This window comes from Gavia stellata, chromosome 8, assembly GCF_030936135.1.
Source record: "Gavia stellata isolate bGavSte3 chromosome 8, bGavSte3.hap2, whole genome shotgun sequence".
Lineage (NCBI taxonomy): Eukaryota > Metazoa > Chordata > Aves > Gaviiformes > Gaviidae > Gavia > Gavia stellata.
This window is the reverse complement of record NC_082601.1, coordinates 9,726,030-9,748,083: the sequence shown is the minus strand read 5'-3', so window position 1 is coordinate 9,748,083 and position 22,054 is coordinate 9,726,030. Positions and strand designations below refer to the sequence as shown.

The 22,054-nt window shown below is 37.4% G+C and overlaps 1 protein-coding gene across 3 annotated transcripts in view; it reads right to left on the bottom strand.

Annotated features, from left to right (window-relative positions):
* The window catches only part of DPP10 (dipeptidyl peptidase like 10), a 235,618-nt gene extending 213,949 nt beyond the window's left edge, over positions 1 to 21,669 (bottom strand). Inside the window, exons 1-4 of one of the 3 annotated variants that reach the window (XM_059820054.1) lie at positions 21,646 to 21,669; positions 20,371 to 20,391; positions 18,528 to 18,642; positions 10,730 to 10,825 (exon numbers count right to left, since the gene is read on the bottom strand). In XM_059820054.1, the coding sequence (XP_059676037.1) occupies positions 10,730 to 10,825; positions 18,528 to 18,642; positions 20,371 to 20,391; positions 21,646 to 21,669 (256 nt within the window). Of the gene's footprint in view, positions 1 to 10,729; positions 10,826 to 18,527; positions 18,643 to 20,370; positions 20,392 to 21,645 lie in introns of those variants that run through there. The other 2 variants (XM_059820055.1, XM_059820056.1) reach the window with 2 other exon arrangements.
* Between the last annotated feature and the right edge of the window lie 385 nt (positions 21,670 to 22,054).

The window sequence follows — 22,054 nt, the reverse complement described above, 5'->3', positions numbered from 1 at the left end:
TGAATGGCAAATATGAATCAGCGTCTCTGAAATCTGCAATTTGAACAGGAAAAGGAAAATCAGAGAATACACAAGGGAATCAATTCAAGAGAGCAAAGAAAAAAAAGGAGTAAAGGTGTAATAAACTTATACATGTATGTCCATAGATATATATATATGTTTAAAAATGCAAATTTTATGGATCCATTTGAGCAATACGGAATGGTATACAAAGCACAAAGTTTTTACTGCCTCTTAATTCAAGAAAAAAATGAACAGACAACAAACATAAGGATGAGGAATGTAAAACTTTGGGTTTTAAAGATAACTACTTTAAACACTGTACAGCTTACTAATTTGTCACAAAACACAACTGAGCACTTGTTAGAGGACTGTCTATTTAGAGAAATAACTTAGAAAACTGAAGAAAATTAAAAGGATTTGTTTTAGGAAAATGGGAACAAGGCAGAATCGGCCAAGAGCGCTGCTGCGTGCAGCTACAACTGAAGTTATATCCCCCTCCTGCGCAGCACTCCTTTGTGGAGAATGGAATTGCTGATGAGTAAATTAGAGCTGACTTAAATGAGCCTGTAAGAAAGACCATAAAACCAGCTGGACATATAAGCAGCAGCTTTCAAAGGAAAAGTTAACAGGTCACTACAAACCCAGTCCATGGGGAAAGGACTACAGCTCCAGCTGTGCAACAGGTACCCTTCTACTCAGGCACAGTGATGATAAGTGGGGAAAACAGAACAAAGAGGCACAGGATGAAAAGAATACACTTCACATGTATACAAACCTGCTGATGCATGAACACATACATCTCTGAAGTCTTTACGTATAACAGAAAAAAGTGTGGCATTCTGGAGGGAACTCACAAATCTGTTGTACAGCACCCACTGCTTGTTATAATTCCAAAACTCTTGATCCACTGTTCAGGTTTGCTCATGTAGTAAAAATACTTGTCCTAGAGGGTAGCATCCTAATAGTAATGATGTAGCACATCCAGTTTATACTTGTTCATATTTAGGACTGTTTTCCTAGTCAAACATGTATTACTGAGAAAAGGTCTCCCTCTTTCATGGGTATTGCTATGGTAACTGGAATAGTAACCTTAATATGTGCACTACACTGAGGAGACTTTTGCTTCAACAAACAGGGAGAACTAAGATTTATTAAAGGTCTGGTCCACTTTTCTAGGGGTTCACATACAGAATTACTGTACTTACCCTTCAGCACTAGGTTGCTATCTATAAATATTGCTTGGAAAATGTAAACCATTCTGCTAACCTCTTTCAAAATACTATACCTTATACAACAAACACAGAAAATATTTACGCAGGCAGAGTGTAAGTACATTGATCTTTTTGTTAAATTCTTAATGCTTTGGGTTGTGGAATAAGTCAAAAATCAATAGGGACATAAATATTAAGAAGGATTGCAATGATTAGCTGTATTTTTGGCTAAAGGTGGCAAAAGGTAGTTTGATCTTCCCCTTGTTGTAATACTTGATTTCATTTTTCTAACTTATATCCCAATCTGTGGATTTTGTCCCATCCCCACAGATTTCAATGAGCATGGAATCAGTCTACTTCTTAATGAGTACAACTAGAACTAAATTGTTACAAGAAATAAAGACTCTTCAGGAAAATAAATTTCAGGTACTCTGTGGAGGAAGTAGTAAAAAAAAAAACCACAACCAAACAAAAACCAAATGGTCAGAAAACAAATGCCCAGGAAAAAAAACTTTTCCAGTTAATAAAAGCAATGCTCAAGTGAAGAAAGGAGCTACAAGACAGTGTAGAGGTCATGTCTAATACAATGTTGTATTAGTGTACAGACAATATTGGTGAAGGAAGGGAAATTTCTAAAGAGGTGCACTAAGAAGTCATTTACAAAATACAATGGTGACACAAGTTAATGGCCCTGAATTCATAGCCCTATTTAATGCTTGTTAACAGTCATTAACACTGGCACCAGTATCGATGTAGCAATGGGGCTTAACATAGTTGATCTGAGCAGAAATTACCCAAGATCTACTTCTAAGCAAGCAAGTCATGTGGCACCTTAGAGACATCAATAATACGAGAGCAGAAAGAAATATAGTGCATGCAGCAGATCCTAAGAGTGTGGTCAGGCAGGGAAGATCATCTAAAATAGCCACAAAGACTAGACTGCATAGTCTAGAGGACAAAATAACTGAGGAAAAAACTCTGTTGTGTTACAACCAGGGAAATAAAGAATTTCAATGAGGAGGACAAAACAGCTTTCTGAGCAATAGGCTCATCCTCAAGGTGAAGGATCAGAGGATGAAAGGAACAATAATCCTCTGGCCTTCTGCCCACAGGGGAGAGCTCTGCTGTCACCCCGGTGAGTGTCCCACAGCTGCAGAGCCACAGCATCTAAACAGGCGAGATCTGCTCACAAGGACAAGTGTCTGAATCTGAAGCACAAAAGCATCTCTGCTTCATGGAAGAAAATTAATATTTGCTTTGTGATACTGATTATTAATGAAAAAGATGACCTGTTTTCTGATAAATCCCTACAGAAATGAGATGAAATCTCCACTTCCATGCAGAAAAAAGTACAGAATTTTCCCCATTGTTTTTAAGTTTTAACTCTTGCACAGTTGCAACCCAAATTATTTCATGCTTTCTTATTTGCAATCCTACTTTCAGTTTCTATTTCCTATTCACATTAACATTTTTGTAGCTTTATGCACCTTGCATTTTTTATCTTCTGCTTTAAATGCATTCTTCACATGCAATATTTAAGAATAAATTCATTTTGTAACATGAGAAACTCAGAGAAAATCAAACCAAAGAACTACTGCACCTAAACTTAAAAACAAAACAAAAAACACCCCAAAAAACCAAAACAAATTAAAAAAATCAAAATTCTTCCTAAACGAAGACTGATGATTGTTTGAGAAGCCACAATTCCTGCATCAAGGGACACAGCAAGGCACATTGTGCCTGGTACCACGGGTGGTTCCCTCCACAGCCTTAGCCTGAATGACCAATTACCCATCTACAGCTGGCTTGTAGGTAAGTCTTCAGCATCCGTGCAAATACAGCCCCAAACTCCTCCATTCTATCCCCCAATGAGAGAATTGAATCATTCAATCCATTTCACAACAATATTGTTTGAACTCTTTCGTTTAACAAGTTATTTTAATAAATCAGTGGAACAGTATTGATCAAAACTTTTATTCCCCTTTTTAGCAGTTTCTGAGAGAAACTTCAGCCAGCCTGGAAACATTCTATGTATCTTTTCAAATTTTCTGGGGGTTTTCCAAAACTTAGTCTTCAGACTTGGCAAAAACTGGGTGTGTTATTCACACCACTGCCAGATAATTTTATGAAAGAAGAGTTTTAGCGAAAACCCTCCAAAGATTGGAGCCCTATCTAGGATTTTTTTTATTTTATTTTATGTGCTGCTTTTCCCTGTATGGGGAATCAAAGTCCAACCACCCTCTGCTGCCTTTCAGAAATAAACCCTTCACACTGAACCACAGGCAACAAAACAACTCCCTGGCCTGGCTTCCAGCTTCAGGCTCTGCACAGATAGACTCAGATAAATAATGAAAGCTATATGCAGAGCTGGCAAGAGCACCACTGTAAGTACCTCTCTTCAATTCTGCCCAAGTCCCTGACAGAGCATTAATACATCATATCACAGCCTAAATATCTGAATGCCAAACACAGCTCCTGCTATACTGAAAATGCACTTGTGCACAATGGCTGCATTCCAGCCTGGCCACTTCAGACTCTCATCTAATTTAGGGGAGGGGAAAAAAAACAACGTAAGACTTCACTCTTAATAATATCCATCATAAATTACAAGAGTAATACCAACATACATAGATATGTAATTCTAATAGAGATATTTGTCTATTGATTCGAACTCAGCAACAACTTTCTGGAGCAGAATCTGTCTTCTTTTATTGCTCAGTGATGGACTGATTTCTTGCACTTAACCCATATCCATTGGCAAACATCACAACATGCTCAGCTCTGATCAATAAAGTTCATATTTGCCTCGTGCACAGGAAAAGCTTCCTTTAAAAAGTGCCAAATGTTTTAAACCACAGTTTCCTGCACAAAGTTGGCACAGGTGGTACTGTGGAATCTGTGTGCTGTGCTTCCCAAACCACTTCCATTTTTATCACCCACAATTTTTAAAGCAATTTCAACCATCTTTGTGCCAGGTTTCCCAGATTCACTTTTTATTTCATTTTTCAGGATAGACAAGAGCCAACAGAGACTCAAGGAAAGCACCAGCTCAAGCAAAGGCCACTGTCTACACATTTCATTCTCCAGATGATAAAGGCAATGTACAGCATGAGAAAGGTGCTAGGGACAACCAGAAATAAATCTATGGGAAGCCACTGTCTCATTTGATCTTTAAGGAAACCAAACATGTTATGAGGAGAAGCAATAATACTTCTTCAACCACATAATATTTTTCCATGCTAACTTTAATACACAGTCTACAAAATATTGCAGTGAAGTGACTGTTCAAATGTAAAGAAAAAGTGGTTTAATATTTCGGTTTTGTTGTTGTTGTTTTTTAGAGAGACTCTACTAAACACAATAAATGTTTGCAAAATAAAATGTGAAGGGGGAAGAGGTATCTCCTCCATAAACCAGTCCCTTAGATTCACTGATGTTTCAAAAGGGTAGGCATCACCCATTCTTTTCTCCTCCATGCTGATAAAATTGATGTGTGAAACTGAATGAAGATGCCCACATCAGAACTAGTAAATATTACTTAGAAAATGAAAGCCATGCCTCTGCTGCAGCTAATACAGGAAATCTGGAAACAATATAGAAACAAAAATAAAACAACTAAATACAAGCGCTTGAGTTAAAACAAAACCAGTCATCTATTGCCTTGATACTGTTCTCAAAGCAGAGTGAAAATATTTCTGACTTGGGACAGAGTGGTTTATTATCATCTCCAAAGAAACATATTAAAACTGTTAAAGGAAAAAAAAAAAGTGTTGAAGAGTCTTTGCCTTGAAAACATATGTGCATGAAAAAATTATTTGCTTTGGAAATTAAATGCAAACAGGTTATCCCTGCTGAGATTGCCAGCACAACCTGGGATTTTATGTTGGACAAACTGATAAACATCGTTCCAAAAACAGGGGTTTATGACAAAGAAGAGGTACAAATGTATGTTTTCTTCATAAATCTCTCATCAAAATGGTGCATTTGTACTCATCCTGATTAGTCAAGAAAAGAACTGTGTTCACCAGGATGACACCAAGGGACAAACCTACCCCCAACTATTTTAGAGTTTTCTGTATCATCTGCAGCAGAGTATTTGAGCACCAACTTCCTCCCTGAGTCTGCCTCCCCTCCGCACACACACAGAGCCCTGCTTTAGCAGGGGAGCTGCAGTTCCTCTCTGGGGGTCTGGACAGGGCAGCGGCTGCCCATCTCTGGCACTAGCCACCGGTTTGGCAGGCGGCAGCTTGCCAGGGATGGCAGCCAGCCCTGGCAGCCACCTGCTTGAGACACAGAGAGCGGATTAGCAGCTCGTGTCTAAGGCACAGGAGTTTACAAGGGCTAAAGGCAGGGAGAAGGTTGATATGTGGAGAAAATGCAGCTTCTGCATGAGGCAGGAAACCCTCCTTGAAACACAAGTTGCCATCTCATCCCCTCCAGGTCCTTTCCCTTGCCAGAAGGGTCAAAGTCTTCCTTACCCTATTGCTTCTGACTCCCCATGTCTTCCTTATTTTCTCTCTTCCTCCAAAAGACAGAGAGGGTTGCTGCTTGTGAGGTGAGTCTGTTTTGAATAAAGTGTTCTTGCCCTCTTGAAGATCACTGCCCTCCTCAAATTGCCACTGAAAACCCTTCCCTCCATGTTATCACCTGCCATCTCCCCAGTCCTCTCCCTCACTACACCAAAATCTATGCTCTTTGCATCAGCAGGACTCAGCCTGCAGAGATGTGATGCTGCCCAGCCATATACCACGTTACCCTACACTCTTCCTGTGACATGGTATTGCAAGGGTTACCGAATACAGGAACAGACAGCTTCTCCACAGGCAAACAAGACAGAAGGAGAGAAATATTTATTTTATCATCTCACAATTTCAGCAAAGCACCTTACAGAAGTTTTACCTTAAGAAGATGCCTACATCCCTCCCTGCTCCTTAAAGCACATACACGCATACCCAGGTGTTTTTCTGAGCTTTAGCACAAGACAGGATTCCAGAGCACAGCCTGCTGCAGGCCATCATTCAGACTTCAGGTCCTTCTCTGACACTTTTCATTCAGATATATGAAAAATATCATAACTGTGCTGACTATATACCCAGCTGACGGAATACAAGCAAGCAGTCAACACGCTCTATCACATATAGGAAAGGCTGGCAAAGATTATCTAAACAGCAAAAATGCAAGCAACTCCATATTCACAGAAGGAATAAAGGCAAAGATGCAGAATTTTATTGTCATTAACAGCCAGAGTCCCTGATAGTAAGAGATGCAAGTATACAACCAAAGAGCTAGGGATTAGACCGAGAACTTTTTGAGCCCTCAGTATTTCTCACAGGCCAGCATACATATTTCTAAGTAACCTAACAGAAATTAAGAAACTAGCCTGAAAAAATGCTTCAGTATGGTTCAAAGATCCAGCTGCAGACTGCTGATATTGGCAGATAAGCAATAATTCATACATTGGTTTATGAACAACTAATAGAGCGATGATACAGTTGTTGTCACTGATACAGCTACTTTAGAACTATGCCCTAACATATCACATATCTTGACCTTCCATTAAATGTACTGTACTAGCACCCAGGAGACATGTTCCTAAAGCAAACACTGGTCATGAAATGAGATGCTATGCCTGACCTGAAGCAAAGACTGGTCCTTGTTGCAAAATGGTTAGAATCCAAGACAGAAGCAATATGAGACACATTAAGTCTCTTGAAAAGTTTTTTGGCAAAGGAAAGCATAGGGGCTGTTTAACTGTGGTGTTTTCTTAAATTAAGTTACTCTGGATATTTTAAACTACATTGCAGTTTTGTACTTAGACTTAAGTAAACCAAGCTGTTTTGCCATCTAATGTGAAGCCCTTATCAGTAGCAATATGCTGTCAGATTTAAGTACTTTTATTATCCACTGGCAGCATTTTGAATTCTCACTTCCTATTAGAAAAACTGAAGATCAATAATACTAAGCGAAGATGTACTCTCATTTAACATCTTCGAAACTATGCCAAGCAACTGGAACACTCTCTGAAATCAAACGCTCTTTCAGACAACACAGATTGAACTGACTGATGGTTGTGTATGCTCTTCACAATGTCCTTTTAAATAAGGTTGAAGTGATCAGATTTATAATTAAAAAAGCTTAGTAAAAGTACTACTAAGTTATTTTCAAGAAAAATACTAGCCATCACCCACATTTTCTTTCTCTTTCCTTTGTAAATTCTTACAAGAGACAAAAATCCAAGTAAGGTTTAAAAAAATGTTGCCTTTGAAGTAAAACAAAAAAAAAGAAGAAAAAAAGGAAGGGAGGAAGAAATCTGAAATATACCTGCATGGGTATATCTTCAAATTACATTGAATGTGAATATATTTTGTCACTTTTAAAACTAGCTCAAAGTTTTTAGTTTATTTTCTTTGGCAACAGCTGATTATCTCAGATAAAGAACAACATTTCCTCTTCAGCTTTAAACATTCGCATAATTATTAACTTGGTGGCAAGCACATAAAACTGTGGACTCAGTTTCAAGCAGAAAAGGAAATGGACTGTACAAACTTCTCTATGTAAGAGCTTTTCTTATTAAAGAGTAGACTAGAAATAACTACATGGGGATGATTTTTGTAGTGGAGGAACTTGCAAACAAGGAAGAAATAATACTATGTTTGGAAGATAATGGTAGAGAAATTCAAACATCAGCATGGAAAGTTTCATTAAATGGCAGAAGTTAAATACTAGACCTTACCTAAGAACACAGTGATTCATCTAGCACTTGAAATGCTTAAATCAGACATTTTTCTACAGAATATGCTCTACACCTTGCAGAAACTGCTTAGAGCAGGAATCACTTTTTCAATCTCTTTTCCCATCCCTTCCCAGGAGGTCAAGATAATAAAACTTTCAGATGGGTACAAATTATTCTACCCCAAGAGATGCAAAAAGTAGTACTAAGAAGCTACTTATTATCCGCTAAAATCTTCCTGTGCAGAGTCCAGAAGCACTTACCCTGCCGATATCCAAAGAAAGCACCAAATGCTCCCCTCCAGCTCCACAGTAATGAATGCTGAATATTAAGTTATATATTTCATTCTCCATGCATATAATGCCATCACTGCAATGTTACCGTGCTACGAAAGAAAATACCTTATCCTAAATCTTAAAAATAAAAAATAGAAGCAGGAAGCAGAAATAGTGCTTTGCAAGACTCGTCCTCATTTTGTTCATTATCCAAGATAGTGATTTCATCGGCCTTACTGAAAATTTTCAAAGAAAATGCAAAAAAAAAAAAAGCTATACATAATTTTTCTGTGTTTATCAAAAATACTAAAAAATTAGTAAAACCCTTAATTATCCCAACTTTTTCCTCAATCGCCATACACACACATACTCTAATAAGAAAAAAGTCCATTCTTTCCCTTTTTTAGTGCCACTGAACTTCGTTGCTTCTTTGGCAAAGAAACACAGGGAAACACCTAACTGCAAACTTAGGAGTTCTCATATTGGCTGAGAAAAACATCACTGCAGAAAGACTAGATATTAGTACAACTGTGTTGGTAATAAAACACCGGGCCTTTCTTTATTAAACAGTATTTCTAATAATATTTTCAATAGATGGAAAAGTTCATAGCTGTCCAACCTCATAGCTTTTAGACTAGACTGTTTACGACCTCTATTTTTTGCATGATACTAGTAAAATTCTCTTCTATTGTCTGAGTTTCTTAAGACGGATTTTGAACACCACAAAAGAAACCTGTATCCAAGCAAATGTTTAGCACCAAATTCTATGTTTCTTTTTACCACATCTGGAAAACTCTTAAGAGAAGCTTTTATCTTATCACAGGCTGTAGAACAGAATTAAAAAACACAATAAACTACATCTTTTATAGTATCAACAATATTTAATATAACTCAATCCTTAACCCTTTAGTTTTATTGTCCTGGGTTTTGAAATTCATAATTTTTTCATGCATATAATATTATGCATGTTATGAATAACTACCAGTGTTCTTAGATGAGTAACCTCATGAAGTTTTTGAGTATGAAGAGTAATGTATGGAACTAGCGTAAGGATCTTCTTCCATTATGTATTTGCCTGCTTTTAGTGACCACTTTAATTGACAATACTGGGTCTGCAATAACTTTATTTGACATTTAGGAGCAGTATTTTTTAAATAGGGTGCGGTCAAAGGCAGTTGCTTTGTGAATTTAACAGATAACAACAAATTCATCAGAAACTGCTTTAGGATTTAATTAGCCAAACAGTCTTAACTGGAAAACAGTTTTCTGCCAAAGACAAGAAACTGTTCCTCTTGGCAATAGCACTGTTCCAGCTTTACCTGGTAGCAGAGTTTCTGGCACTGACTGCAGACAGAAACCAGTCCAAAGAAGAAACTAAGGGCATCTCAGCAACTGGAGCAGCTGGGGGAAAAGGAGTAGCAGGAAACTAAACTGAGCCTCCCCTCTCTTACCCCTAAACTACTGGATAACAAATAACTGAACACCAGAGCTGGTCCAGGAAAAAAAGACTGACCATACTTTTCTCCATCTTTATCCCTTTTTTTGAAATGCACTTACCCTTGTTAAGCCGTTTTAATTCTTTAAAATATATCATAAAGCAACAATTCAATTTGATCATATAGCTTCCTACAAATAAAAACGAGTTCTAGTTATTACTGAACACCAATGTTGATTAATATAATTGAATCATTATTTCCTGTGCAAAGTTATTCTGAATTTATATATACAGTCACCAGACTTCCAAACTTCTACCTTCCATAGAGCACTCCTTAACAATACTCTATTTTGCACAAAGCCTATTGTTATTCCTTTGATTATAACACCTGGAGTAATACAAAGATCCAACTATAAATACACAAAACAGACAGTTGCTATTGTGTTACTTGTACATTTCTTGCAAACAGAAAGAATGTGAACAACCCATGTGATCAAGAGAAAAGGAGTTCAGTACGTTGAAAAAAAGAGTTTGGATTTGTTTTCTTTTTTACATTAAAAGTGCATAATTCTTTGGGAATCCACATACCATTTATAAATCATATAAAGTAGAACATTAAATACAATTTGTAGACATCAGAAAATGATGAAGAGCAGTACAAGTATATCGAAATACTTAAGAATCCATTCTAGATGGGAAGAGTCAGAACCAGTTCTCAAATCCTAAAGTTCAGATATTAATAGAACAATTTAATTTTCTGAATTGATCTTTTCATGAATCCATAAAAAAGATCCAGTTCTTAAAAACAATTCTACATCACTGTCTCCATCTGAGTCAGCAGCATAAACAGAAAATTTTAGTGGGTTTCTATTAGACAGAGCTTTAAAATTAGAAAGCCACTTCAAAAATTAATGAAACAGACATGATTCAGAACTACAAGGAAAACTGGGACACTGGCCAATTTCAAGAGAGTCTGAAATTTTAACTGATTCATTCCCAGTGCCCAGATAGTGATATCATTCAATATTCAAAATTATTACCTAGTTTCAAATTACGTGAGAGATTATACACTTACCATTAATCCATTTGGCTTCTGGATTATGAACTATGAACTCTTTTCTGAAGAGATCTTCCAAGGACAATCTGGTTTCTGAAGAATTTGCGAGTTCATCTAAAATAAACATAACAGGATCATTTTTAGATAGTTATTAAAAACAATATATTCAGTTTAGTTTGCAAAACATTGGCATTACAGAACGAGAATAAATAGTCCAAAGGTCCTGTCAAAAACAATAACAATACCTTGCTCTTATTTTTTTTTGCTACAAGAAAACATTCCATTTTTCTTCAGTAAAGCTTCAGAAAAGAAAGCATTAGTACCTTATGGACAGGACAACTGAAGGATGTAATGCTTGGCTATTTATTATATAGGACTGTAGTGGTAAAGCTCCTTCTTCCCACAGCCCTACACCACAAGAAAAGTCTGATTACAAATGAATACAAAAAGTTCCCGACAGCCAACAGATATAGACCATATTGATCACCTTCTACAGTCAGAAACTAAGTAAAATACTCCTGTAAGTAAATTTGGAATGAATTTCATGTATTCTACAAATTAAAATATAAAAAAAAATAATTCTATACGCACAATTTATAGTCTGTGCTTGCTCTCTAGTGATAAGCACAACATAACATTTGGCTAACAGCCTTGTGTTTTTCCCAAACAAGATAGAACCCAGGAATATTGTGCTTCTGAACATTAGCCAATGCTGATTTTCAATACAGAAAAAATAAGTTGCCAGCTCCTAAAATCATCTCCATGCTTCAGAAAAGAAAAAAGAAGCTCTGCTAAATTCTACTTTTCTTGTGCTGTAGGTTAAATAAATAATAAGCAGCAGAGACTCAGTAGTGAACTGTCATGCTAACATGTGAAATCAGAGGTACTATTAAAGCAAAAGTTTTGCTGTCAAAACACAAAGTTTCCAATGAATATTCACTGATAGCACCTATGCACTTCACCTAACAGCTTTAGGCTATTTAGGAGAACAGCAGCTGCCAAAAGCTGCATTACACATTGCCTCTGCACTAGCAAAAATATGCACCTATGCACTTCCTACACAATCAACCAAAGAGATGCCCAGTCAAGTCTTTTAATAATTTTATCACTATTGGGCAGATTTTGCTGTAGATTACTGCAGCATTTCTCTGCTCTATGAGCTCTTCCTTCCAATGTGTCAGGCATCCACCTTCTCTACGAGAGGATCTTTCTGTTAGTCAGATTTTGTCCTTACAGATTGCTGATATTGAACAGTGATGCTGGTAACTGACCCATAGAAAAAGAGTATCTATAATCACAGCAGTCAAGGAGCAATCTTGTTATCTTGATGTCGACCCAGTATGTTAGCAGCACGCTTTTAACAAAGAAACGTGCTTTGTAAAGGTCATATCCTGTAATAGATTTCAGATGAAAATGTGACCCCTTCACAGTGAATAAAGTCAATCATAGTTTCGTTATTGGTCTTTATTCAGCCAAATTTCTCAATTAGAAGCCCAGCTGAAAGCCTACTGGAATCAACAATACCATTTTTTTGCCTTTAAATGTCAGCACTGCCTGCTGCAGTCACTCCAGTTAGTGTTAATAAGGTGCATCCTTGCCGTATTGAAAAGAAACTCCTTTTCAATGCACATCATAAATTTACGATAGACACAAGGCCATCACAGCTGCTCACTCCACAGCGCTGCTGCATTTTGCACATGCCTCCCTCCCAGGTCTCAGCAGGGCCCCAGTAAGCACTTACTCACCGTAATCAACTCTTCTTGCGCTTGATGTCTTATAAGGCTAAGCATGCAGAGTTGTTCAAATCCTCTCTCATAAAACAAATGTTCTAATCCTTAAATAAGCTTTTTGCCCTCTTCCTACCTTCCAGGGATCAAAATATCCTGTTTGGGTTTTTTTTAGTCTCCAAGTCCAGCATGGGACACAATATTCCACCTGCAGTCTTACTAGAGCTTTACAGCAGAGTAACATTATCTCTCTTGATTTATACCTAATCCCTCTGTTTACACATCATGGGACCTTGTTAGCTCTTGCTCCTACCACACACCGAGTTTTTATCTTCAAAGTAAGCACATGTTGTTATATATGCTCTACTCAGCTCCACAAATACATTCCCTGTCTTCAAAACACCACTTCTAACTTAACAGCATAAAATATTGGGCTCTTCATATGCCCACTTTCCCCCTTCTCTGTGACCTTTTTGACTACCTACCCTCAACAAGCTGTTTTCCATCACCTGTTTTGATTCAACACACCCTCGTCCTGATGCTGTATGTGATCCCAAAAGGATTCCCCTTCTAACCTTTCTTGAGTCTGTTTCTATTTATTGTGATCCCTTATATCCTGCCAGTTTGCCAACTATCAATCAAGCTTACACAAGCTGTTATATTGCCAAAAATTGTCTTACCCAAGACAGTTTAGTTTTCACAGATTTTTTTTTTTTTATTAACAGCTTTAATAAGCATCACTAAAACAATACATCAACTGTGTAGAGAAAAACTATCAGAGAAGAAACGTACACCAGCTCTGGTCTCTGTCTTCTATCTAATTCACATGCCTGCCAAGTAATCTTGATATAAATGGGATTGTAAAGTAACTTTTTTAATTGCTGTTAGCATTTATAAACTGAAAAAACTGGCATCTTCAAGCAACTTTACTAGATGTTTGAAAAGTAATTTTTCTTCTAATGCTAAGTCATTATCAAAATAGAGCCTTATTTGTAATCCTTGACACTAGCTTTCCACACTGTCATTATCTCATATTGTATAACTTTTAAGAAAAATGTTGATTTGACATCAAAAGGCTCTAAAATAGTAATTTAAGTTTCTAAAATGCTTAGTTTATATATAGTAAGATAAATTACACATCATATGATCTCTCAAAACACTATATTGGGTTAATCTTTCTGGAGCACAAGGACAAATTAGTATGCACTTCACAATAATTTAAAGACTGCCTTTTTCTACTTTATGTTTATTACTACATACCAAATAGCCTATCTCTTTTTCATTTCCATTTAAAATTTTATTGAATTATTCCTTGAAGGAATCATATTTCCAATAATCTCACACTATTTCCCATGGATTTCTATATTTCGGTCTGAAATTATATATACTATGTCTAGAAAATTAACACCAATTACAGAAGATACAAACAAAATCAAATGTTAAAAACAAATGGCTACTTTTTAACTATACATCAAACTAACAACAGTTCAACAACTGGTGTGTATATATTCAAAATGACAAACCTGTTTCTGCTTACTAAACTAGAAGACTGCAAAAGTAGAAATTAATAGCCTTGTTACTTTTCATGAGTTTATAGGATATTATTTTTGCAGGTTAAAAGTAGTCTAAACACCTCATAAAATTTACCTTCTAACTTGCAAATAAAACTAATAATGAAGAGGGGTAGTATATTATTAACTCAAACTCCTTACTGACTTTTCCTTGGGGAAAAAAAAGTTTTAACAGTAGAAATTAGAATAAAGGCTTGATGTTAAATGCCATCTGAAAAGCTAACAGGTATATCAGTTACTGGGAATTAGTATAGTTCATACTATGTTTGCATGACAAAGGAAAAACAACTTGCCAGAAAGCAGTCAGATATCAAAACTGGTTTGCCAATTTACAGTAGTTACAGGGAGCCTATACAGCATTGAACAGAATCTTCTGGTAATTAATCTTCACTTCAGCAAAAATAATTTTTAGTTTGGTTTCTATTCATTTAAGAGTAGTATGAGAGATGGTGTGGAGGAGTTGGACCCAACCCTGTTCTAAACAGAATATTTATCCATTGGACATAATCCAAATGGATCCTCTTCCTAGAGCTTGTTTTTACTCAAAACAAATTCAAAAAAGCATTTTGTGTCAGTTTGGTGGACCTAAACGTTCCCTAAAGGAATTTTCTGCAAAGCTGTCCTTTTTTTTGCTCAACAGTAATTACCATACATCAGCATGCATGGTTTAGATGCTAACATCAATATTTCAGTAAAGGAGTCCCACAGAAAGCATTTGAGTCTACCACAGCTTCAGAAACTGTAAGTGAACATGAAGGTAGAACTACTGTCATTCCCAAAATGAAAAACAACCTTGAGAGTTGTGGCAAAACACCTGTAACAAGGGTGGCAACATCTGTACAACTCTTAGGCTGTTCTTAGGTGATTTTTCATATAAAAGCTTTCAGCTACTAGTACTTCCAATTGAGCATTTCTCAGTTTTGAAATACAGGTCAGCAGTGGTCAATCAGATAGGTCTTCAGATAATTCCTGTGATGTGGAACATACTGTCATGATGCAAAGCACAAAGACATGCTATTCTAAAGGCAGGAGTGAGGCACTGATCTCAGATAATCTACCTGTGCATATTTCAGTATGTGCAAGTATGTGATGAAACTTCAAAAACATGAAATAGAATAAAAGCAGAACAAGAAAGATACCTGTGTTATGTTTATACTGACACACAAACCAAATGATGGCATCTCATAAACAGCCACTTCTGTCTCTGTACTCATAAACAGCTATTTCTGTCTCTGCACTGGCCATTAATTCCCAAATACAAGAAAAGATTATTCCCAAAGGTATTTTCTTCTTTTGTTCTTTCTTAAATACTTCTCCAGTAATCATCTTCAAATATTACACAAAAATCACTAGATTCATAATTAAATTGCCCCAGAGGATAGACAATTCCTATTCTGAAACTCCCAAGCTTTTCCACACTCCATTCCCTTACTTTAACAAGAGTAACCTCATTCTTTCATGTCTTCATGCACTTCCTTTATCAATGCACTTATGTGATTGTGAAGAAAACTAGTAGGGATACTTGCCTGCAAGCCTTCAACTCCCAGCTGCAGAGCAGTGTAGCAATTTGTACTTGATGGGCACAATGGGCTTTTTTTAACGTACTCCTTAGTCCACAGAGGTTCACAAAGAGCTGTTGAGCCCCAACAAGAGGTTATTGGACTGGGAGACCATTCAGACTCTACCACTGATTTCTTACATTACTGAACGGTCTGGTCTTCCACTTTTCCATCTCTTTGTTGAGAACACTAATACATTCACAAAGTTTCTGAATATTAGCATAGATGAAAAGCAATATAAAGGGGACCAAAATATTACTAATATTGTTGATACAATTTACCAAAACCACAATTGCAACACAGATATTTCATATTTTAACAGAAGCTAAGATATTAGTAGGTCAAAATACATCTCTTATTTCAACATGGTTCCTAGTGTTGTATATTCAAGTAATATTTCAATATCAAGATATTTCATGTAATAAAAAAAAATTTTAAAAAATCAAGAATTTCCATTTAGTTTTAGCAGAAGCTAAAGCCTCTTTGAAGCCTTTTGCATATAACTTACGTAAAAGATTTTCTTTTAAAAGCTTGTTAGCTCATACAGAAGCACTGATCCCTCTATTAAAAAAGGCATGAAAGCTATTGCTCAAAGTTTGAGAGAAGTCAAATGACAACAGTTAAAGTGTACACGGACCTAAGAGTTTCTTACATTGCGGACAAAGCAATGCATAAATAATTGTAGGCAAAAGAGACCATTTCTGTTGGATTTGGCATAGCAATAAATACACTTTTGCCTCCACAAAACTTTCAACAAAACAATCAGGCTTCTGAGCAACCACCATCTGAAATTATTATCATCTCCATAAAAAGAAGCAGCATGATGCACAGTGTTTAGGAAAATTTACATGAAATCTAAAAAGCACCCATCAGTACAGGCAGAACTAAATAGGGAAAATTTACGTGAAATCTAAAAAAGCACCCATTGGTACAGGCAGAACTAAAAAGGGAAAGAAGTCTCTGATGCTCTAAATAGTATTAGAAATGAAAAGCAATGCACTCTGAACTTTCCCCAGGTAATACAGGACAAAATTCTCACTATTGCACTGAACATCTTAATTCAGATCTATTATATTTTATGAGAAGAATTTGCAAAACCAAATATTTATAACACCAGCTTAGAACTGAGCACCTCGCAATAGCCAGCCCTGTAAGGGTCTCCAAGTTTTTCCTCCCCTCGACCGCTAGACATCCCAAAGTGATCTTACATATATTCAAGACCAGATAACTTCAGCTATAGTGCTTAGCACCTGCCAGCAAACCGGCAGAGTATCAGAATATTTTTTTCCAAAAACATATTAATTAATCATGAAAGTGAAGGGGGAACAGCACTGATTAGGATCAAAATAGGGAAAGCAGCTCTCCTACTATGTACCTCCAAAGCTTTCTTTGGTAAGCATTTCCAACCTGCAAGAAACCCCAGTTTTACAGACCTGCATCATTTTGGGAAAAGGTTTTTATTTATATCAAGCTCTACAGTGTCTATGGGATATCTTAGAGCATCTGAGCTGACAGAACTAGTTTTCACTCACCTGGCTTGAACTGAACTTACACCAAGTTTTCAAGCAAGCTCTCTGGATTTTGAAACAGCCTCAGAGATGTTGTAATTCACTGAGCTTCTTTAACATATTAAAAAAAGTTAACATTTCCCTAGGTTATTTTTTCTTTTTTCCATGAGTGCCTTCAGACTTCAATTTACGTTTTTACATCACTAATAATTCTATATAGATATAAGAGCCAGAACTGACGTTAATTATTGTGGATTCCAGCATAACACTTTGGAGATTTTACAAGCCTTAAAAAAAGTTACCTCTCCTTGAAAAGAAAAAGTCTTCAGTCTTAAAGTGTACCACGATACATCACCATTTGCCCTCAACATCTGTGTTTTTATTATTCCCTGAAGAAACTCCTATACACTGAGACTACAGCAGCACAACTTCGCTTTTATTTTTCTCAAAACGTTCTAAGTGGAAATAAGCAAACAGTCATTTCTTTATCATTCCTTGGACAGCACCATGCATATGTAGTAGATATGTATACAAAACAGAGGAAGCAAATAGTCCGTAGTACTCCTACATACTCTCTCTCCAGCTGTCCCGTTCCTTCTGACAAGCAAAGCTTTTTGATCCTTTTCCATTCAGTCTCATCGCTTTCCTTTCAAGCAGCATCAGTCTACTGCAGAACACTTGCAGACCAATATTTACTATCTAGGCATGCCACCCAAATCAGGTACTTTACTTTATAACTTTAAATATGACGAAAAGAATTCAAAGACATTTTTTCTTTAAAACTTATACAGCATTTCCTTTTCTTAGGTTCCTAGACATAGTTAAATGGTTGCTGCTCCAGCAGTAAAAAGAAAATCTTTAGGAAAATAACCCAGCTCAAATTAGAACACACACAAAAAAAATTAAGCATAGTTATTTTATATGTTCAACTGTTCTTTTTGTCTTCTACTTGCCCTCCCCCCCACCCTTCTTTTTTTTCTGTAACGGAACCATTAAGTAATTTCCCCTGTCTTTGCTTTTGAGAGAAAGAAAAGGGAAGAAGCTTGTGCATGTACATATGAAAGATGCATGCTTCAAGTTCAGTGAGAAGTTTCATTCTCAGTATTAGTTTTCCATGACATACAGCTTTCCCTTAGCTCATCTGTGAATCTGAAATTACACCAAGACACAAGTGACAAAATCTTAAAGTCAGCTCACACCTGCTGAGGCTAATGAGGATTGCTTGTAGCCATCTCAAGATTGACACAATCCTAAGGACCTACTGCCAAAGCCACATGCTTCTGCTCCACAAGGCCTCCGGTAATTCTTGAGTGCCTACAGGCACCAAATTTATAGTAGCCAGAAGTTAAAAATGCTTAAGGGCAAGAGATATTTTAACATTTATATATCATTTTAATGACTGCATTATGAATCATACACCTTCAGTAAGATAAAATAAAGAAGTAGGTTACCTGGGGTTAAAAGAATGACAGACATAGTGATGAGTGAACAAACAACTAGAATCACCAGCAGCGCAATAGCAATTCCCTTCCAGTTCCTCTGCGGAGGGCTGTTACTTCCAAGTTCCTACAGGAATGGAAAAAAATAAAATAAAAGGAAAAGACCATGTTTCATAATCATATATTTCTACAACTATTAGTGATAGGAAAATTGCTCTGTGCATTCTCATAATCACAGCATGGGAGGTGATCACGATCCCTCCCCTCTCAATAGTACACACAGTCATTCATAGGTGTGTAACTCTTATGCTTTTTTAATAGATATCTCTCTTTTTTTAAAATATATATATGTAATTTTATACCCCTAAGAGACAATCAAATGAGCTTATACAAGCTGTCCAAAATACGACTGGTGTTAAAATGTGCTGAACATAAACTTCAGGACAATATCAGCTAGCGGTTTATAAGATAATTAGAGAAATGAAATGTAGCAATTTACTGTAATTCCACCTAACGTGGTATGGACCATAAAGGTTTAAATACACATCCTTTTTAATGCACACTGTTAAAGATATTTGTAATAGAAAACATTTACAAAACTGCCCGAGGCTCCAAGTATTCCATCCGAAGCCACACAGCTCTTCTTCTCTATACAGTACTTCAACTATAAACTGCTCCCCTATTACTCATAAAAAAACCAACAGTAGTTTATAACAAATGTTAAATGAATGCTTCTGTAACTACTAGTACACTTAAACCTACATTCTCTGTGGTTACATGCTTAACTCCTATTAACTCCAGCCAGACACCATTTAGGTTTGTCAATAGTAGCAATGCATTGCCGGGGTTCATGGTACAGTTTGAGACCAAACAACACATAAACATCTAACAACAGAATGTCAAAAACCGTACAGTTGTTTTATACAATCCTAACTTTCTTTCACAGAAAACAATATTTTTTCTCTCTATAGCTGGCAAGCATAAATGTTTCTCTGTCACAATTACCCATGCCTTTACTACCTCAAAATTAAATTGCTGTGGTAAGACTCTGTGAAAAGAAACCTGTGAGGGACTTCTCAGAAGATCCCACTTTAGCGTACTTACGCAAGTGCTTCACAGCCTACACAAGCTTTCCCTAAGCTCCAACTAAATACCAGGTGGGGTAAAAAATGTGGGCTTTAGCCCACACTTGCCCGTGAAGACACCACCACATAAAAGCCTCTCGTCCCCTCCCCAGGACCTGCCGCCACAACACGCCTCAGCAGAGCCCTGCAAGGCCACCTCTCCACTGAATGCAGAGGGAGTGACTGCCACAAAAAGATGAGAGATTACTTGGAGTCTCTCCTATTTGATCTGCAAACCTGGTTTGTTAATCTTGCAAGTACACAGCAAGAACATTCTTTTATCTTCCCCCTTTCTGCCAGACAAAAGGGCAGAGGGCTGGGGGTAACTCTGCCACCTCAGCCACCTTGTTCTATGGGTAGGACTAAGACACAGGGAGCCACCTCCTGCTATGTTTTATAAGCTTCCAAAGGCATATTAATACTTTTTCACACACATATTATTTCATTTTTCTGAATTATAAATGAATGAGAAATGGAGATGTTTTAACAACAGAAAATAGCAACATTCTTGTGCCTTCTTGGCTGGTGTACACCACCTCAACACCATACACCACCCGCAACGGCATCTCTAACAATATCTTTAATTTTTATTTTTTTTTAACCCCTCACCTGATCATTTCGACCTGTAAAAGAGAGTTTCTCTCCAGGAAACATAAGGGGAATTCCCCTACGCAGTCACTAAGCAATCCCACAGGGGAAGTCTCACAGGAGAGCACCCCAGCTGCCCCAACATGGCTGCTACCCACTGGGCCCTATCCCCCTGCCTGGCCTGGGCCTGGCTGAGCTTGCTCATATGAGAGATTTTTAGCTTCACCAGAGGGGAAAAGTAGCCAGTATGTCTACTCAGTTTAAACCCTAGGCCCAGCTGGTCTTCACAGGCTCGGCTCCCTCACCTGCCAGGCGTTAGCCTTCCCCTCCCCACAGCTGAAGCCAGCTCGGGCCTAGTGGTGAACGGCTGCCCGCCACCCTAGGGCTGCTCTCAGCCCTTCCCTCCTGGTGGCTGTAAGAGTAATCGTACTTTTTTGTTATTACATAAATCTTCCCTTTGGTGTTGATACTGACTGAACAGCAGAGAATGGATGATGCTCAATTATAGCACATAGAAGGAAATTACTGAGGACGGTTGCAGCACAGCATTAGCAGGCGGTCCCTCTCAGACTGAACTCCGTGCAGCCTTCCTGGGGATCGCCATGCAGGAGAAGCCTGGTTACCATAACCAGCAACGCATCTTTGATGTCCTTTTTTTTTTTTTTACTAAAGTTCATGTCTCCTGTCTTCCACAGGCAGGGGGGAAAAAATGGTGTAAGCAGGAACTCCTGGCATCCGTCTCCTTTCCCCATGCCATTGCCGCTGTTTCCCAACCCCTTGCAAACCTGCCCGCCCCCCCCCATTTTCTTCAGCTCCGATAGACTCCCACCTTCTTAAATACTTATTACCACAGCAACTTCCTGACTAGCCTTAAAGACAGTTGGTCTTTGAGGCCTGCATGATGGCTTCACCACCCCATTTGGTGATCCCTAGGATATGAGGATTGGAGGGCTCAATCCTTTCTAGACAGCCCTGGCCACGCTGTTGTTGCAAGGATCCCCAGCCTTTTCACGGAAATACAAAACTTTTACATCCTGCATATAAACTCAGATCCAAGCTATTATTTTCCCTTAAGTAAGAATTATTTTAACATTAATAGAACAGTCTGGAAAATATGAACTTCTAAACATAACAATGTAAGCCTTATTCGTATGATACTTAGCAGAGTTCAACTGAAACAGAAGAACTAGCAGCTCATACAAGCAAGTGGCGGTGAGAAAACAGTAGTTACCTTCGGAGAATTGTGAAACCCTATTCCAAAGGATTGACTTAAAATGACAGAAGCTGGACAACTTGATTAATGTTTTCTGTACCAAAGCCTCTAAAAAAAATGTACCAAGTCCTCATTATTCCAAAGTTTCTTCTCTGCAGACATGACTATTGTTCAGTTTCTAAAAATAAAGCTCCATTTAACACACTTCTGCAATTTTTTGAAGGAGCATATCAAACGGATGAATCTAGTATTGAGTATGCAAAGCTTACTCGTACCCATGGTGAGAAAGAAGGGGGCTTCCAGGTAGCTAAAGATCTTGGAGACTGACATAAAAAGAAGGACTTATCTTTGACTAAGAAGAAAGTACTTACTTTTAATAATTCGATAAAATTTATGAGTTATTCCAAATTATTAGATGAGAAGTTATTAAAAGGTCATGAGGGTATTTTGATATTGAATGACAACATTCAGGTAAGACATTTGCAAAGTTAATGTACACTAACAAAAAAGATTTGGTGAAATACTAGAAAAATGACTATAATAAGGTGACTTCATAGTCCAACTAGTATCAAGGACATCTCCAACCAACTCCCTTGATGTTAACCAATGCAACT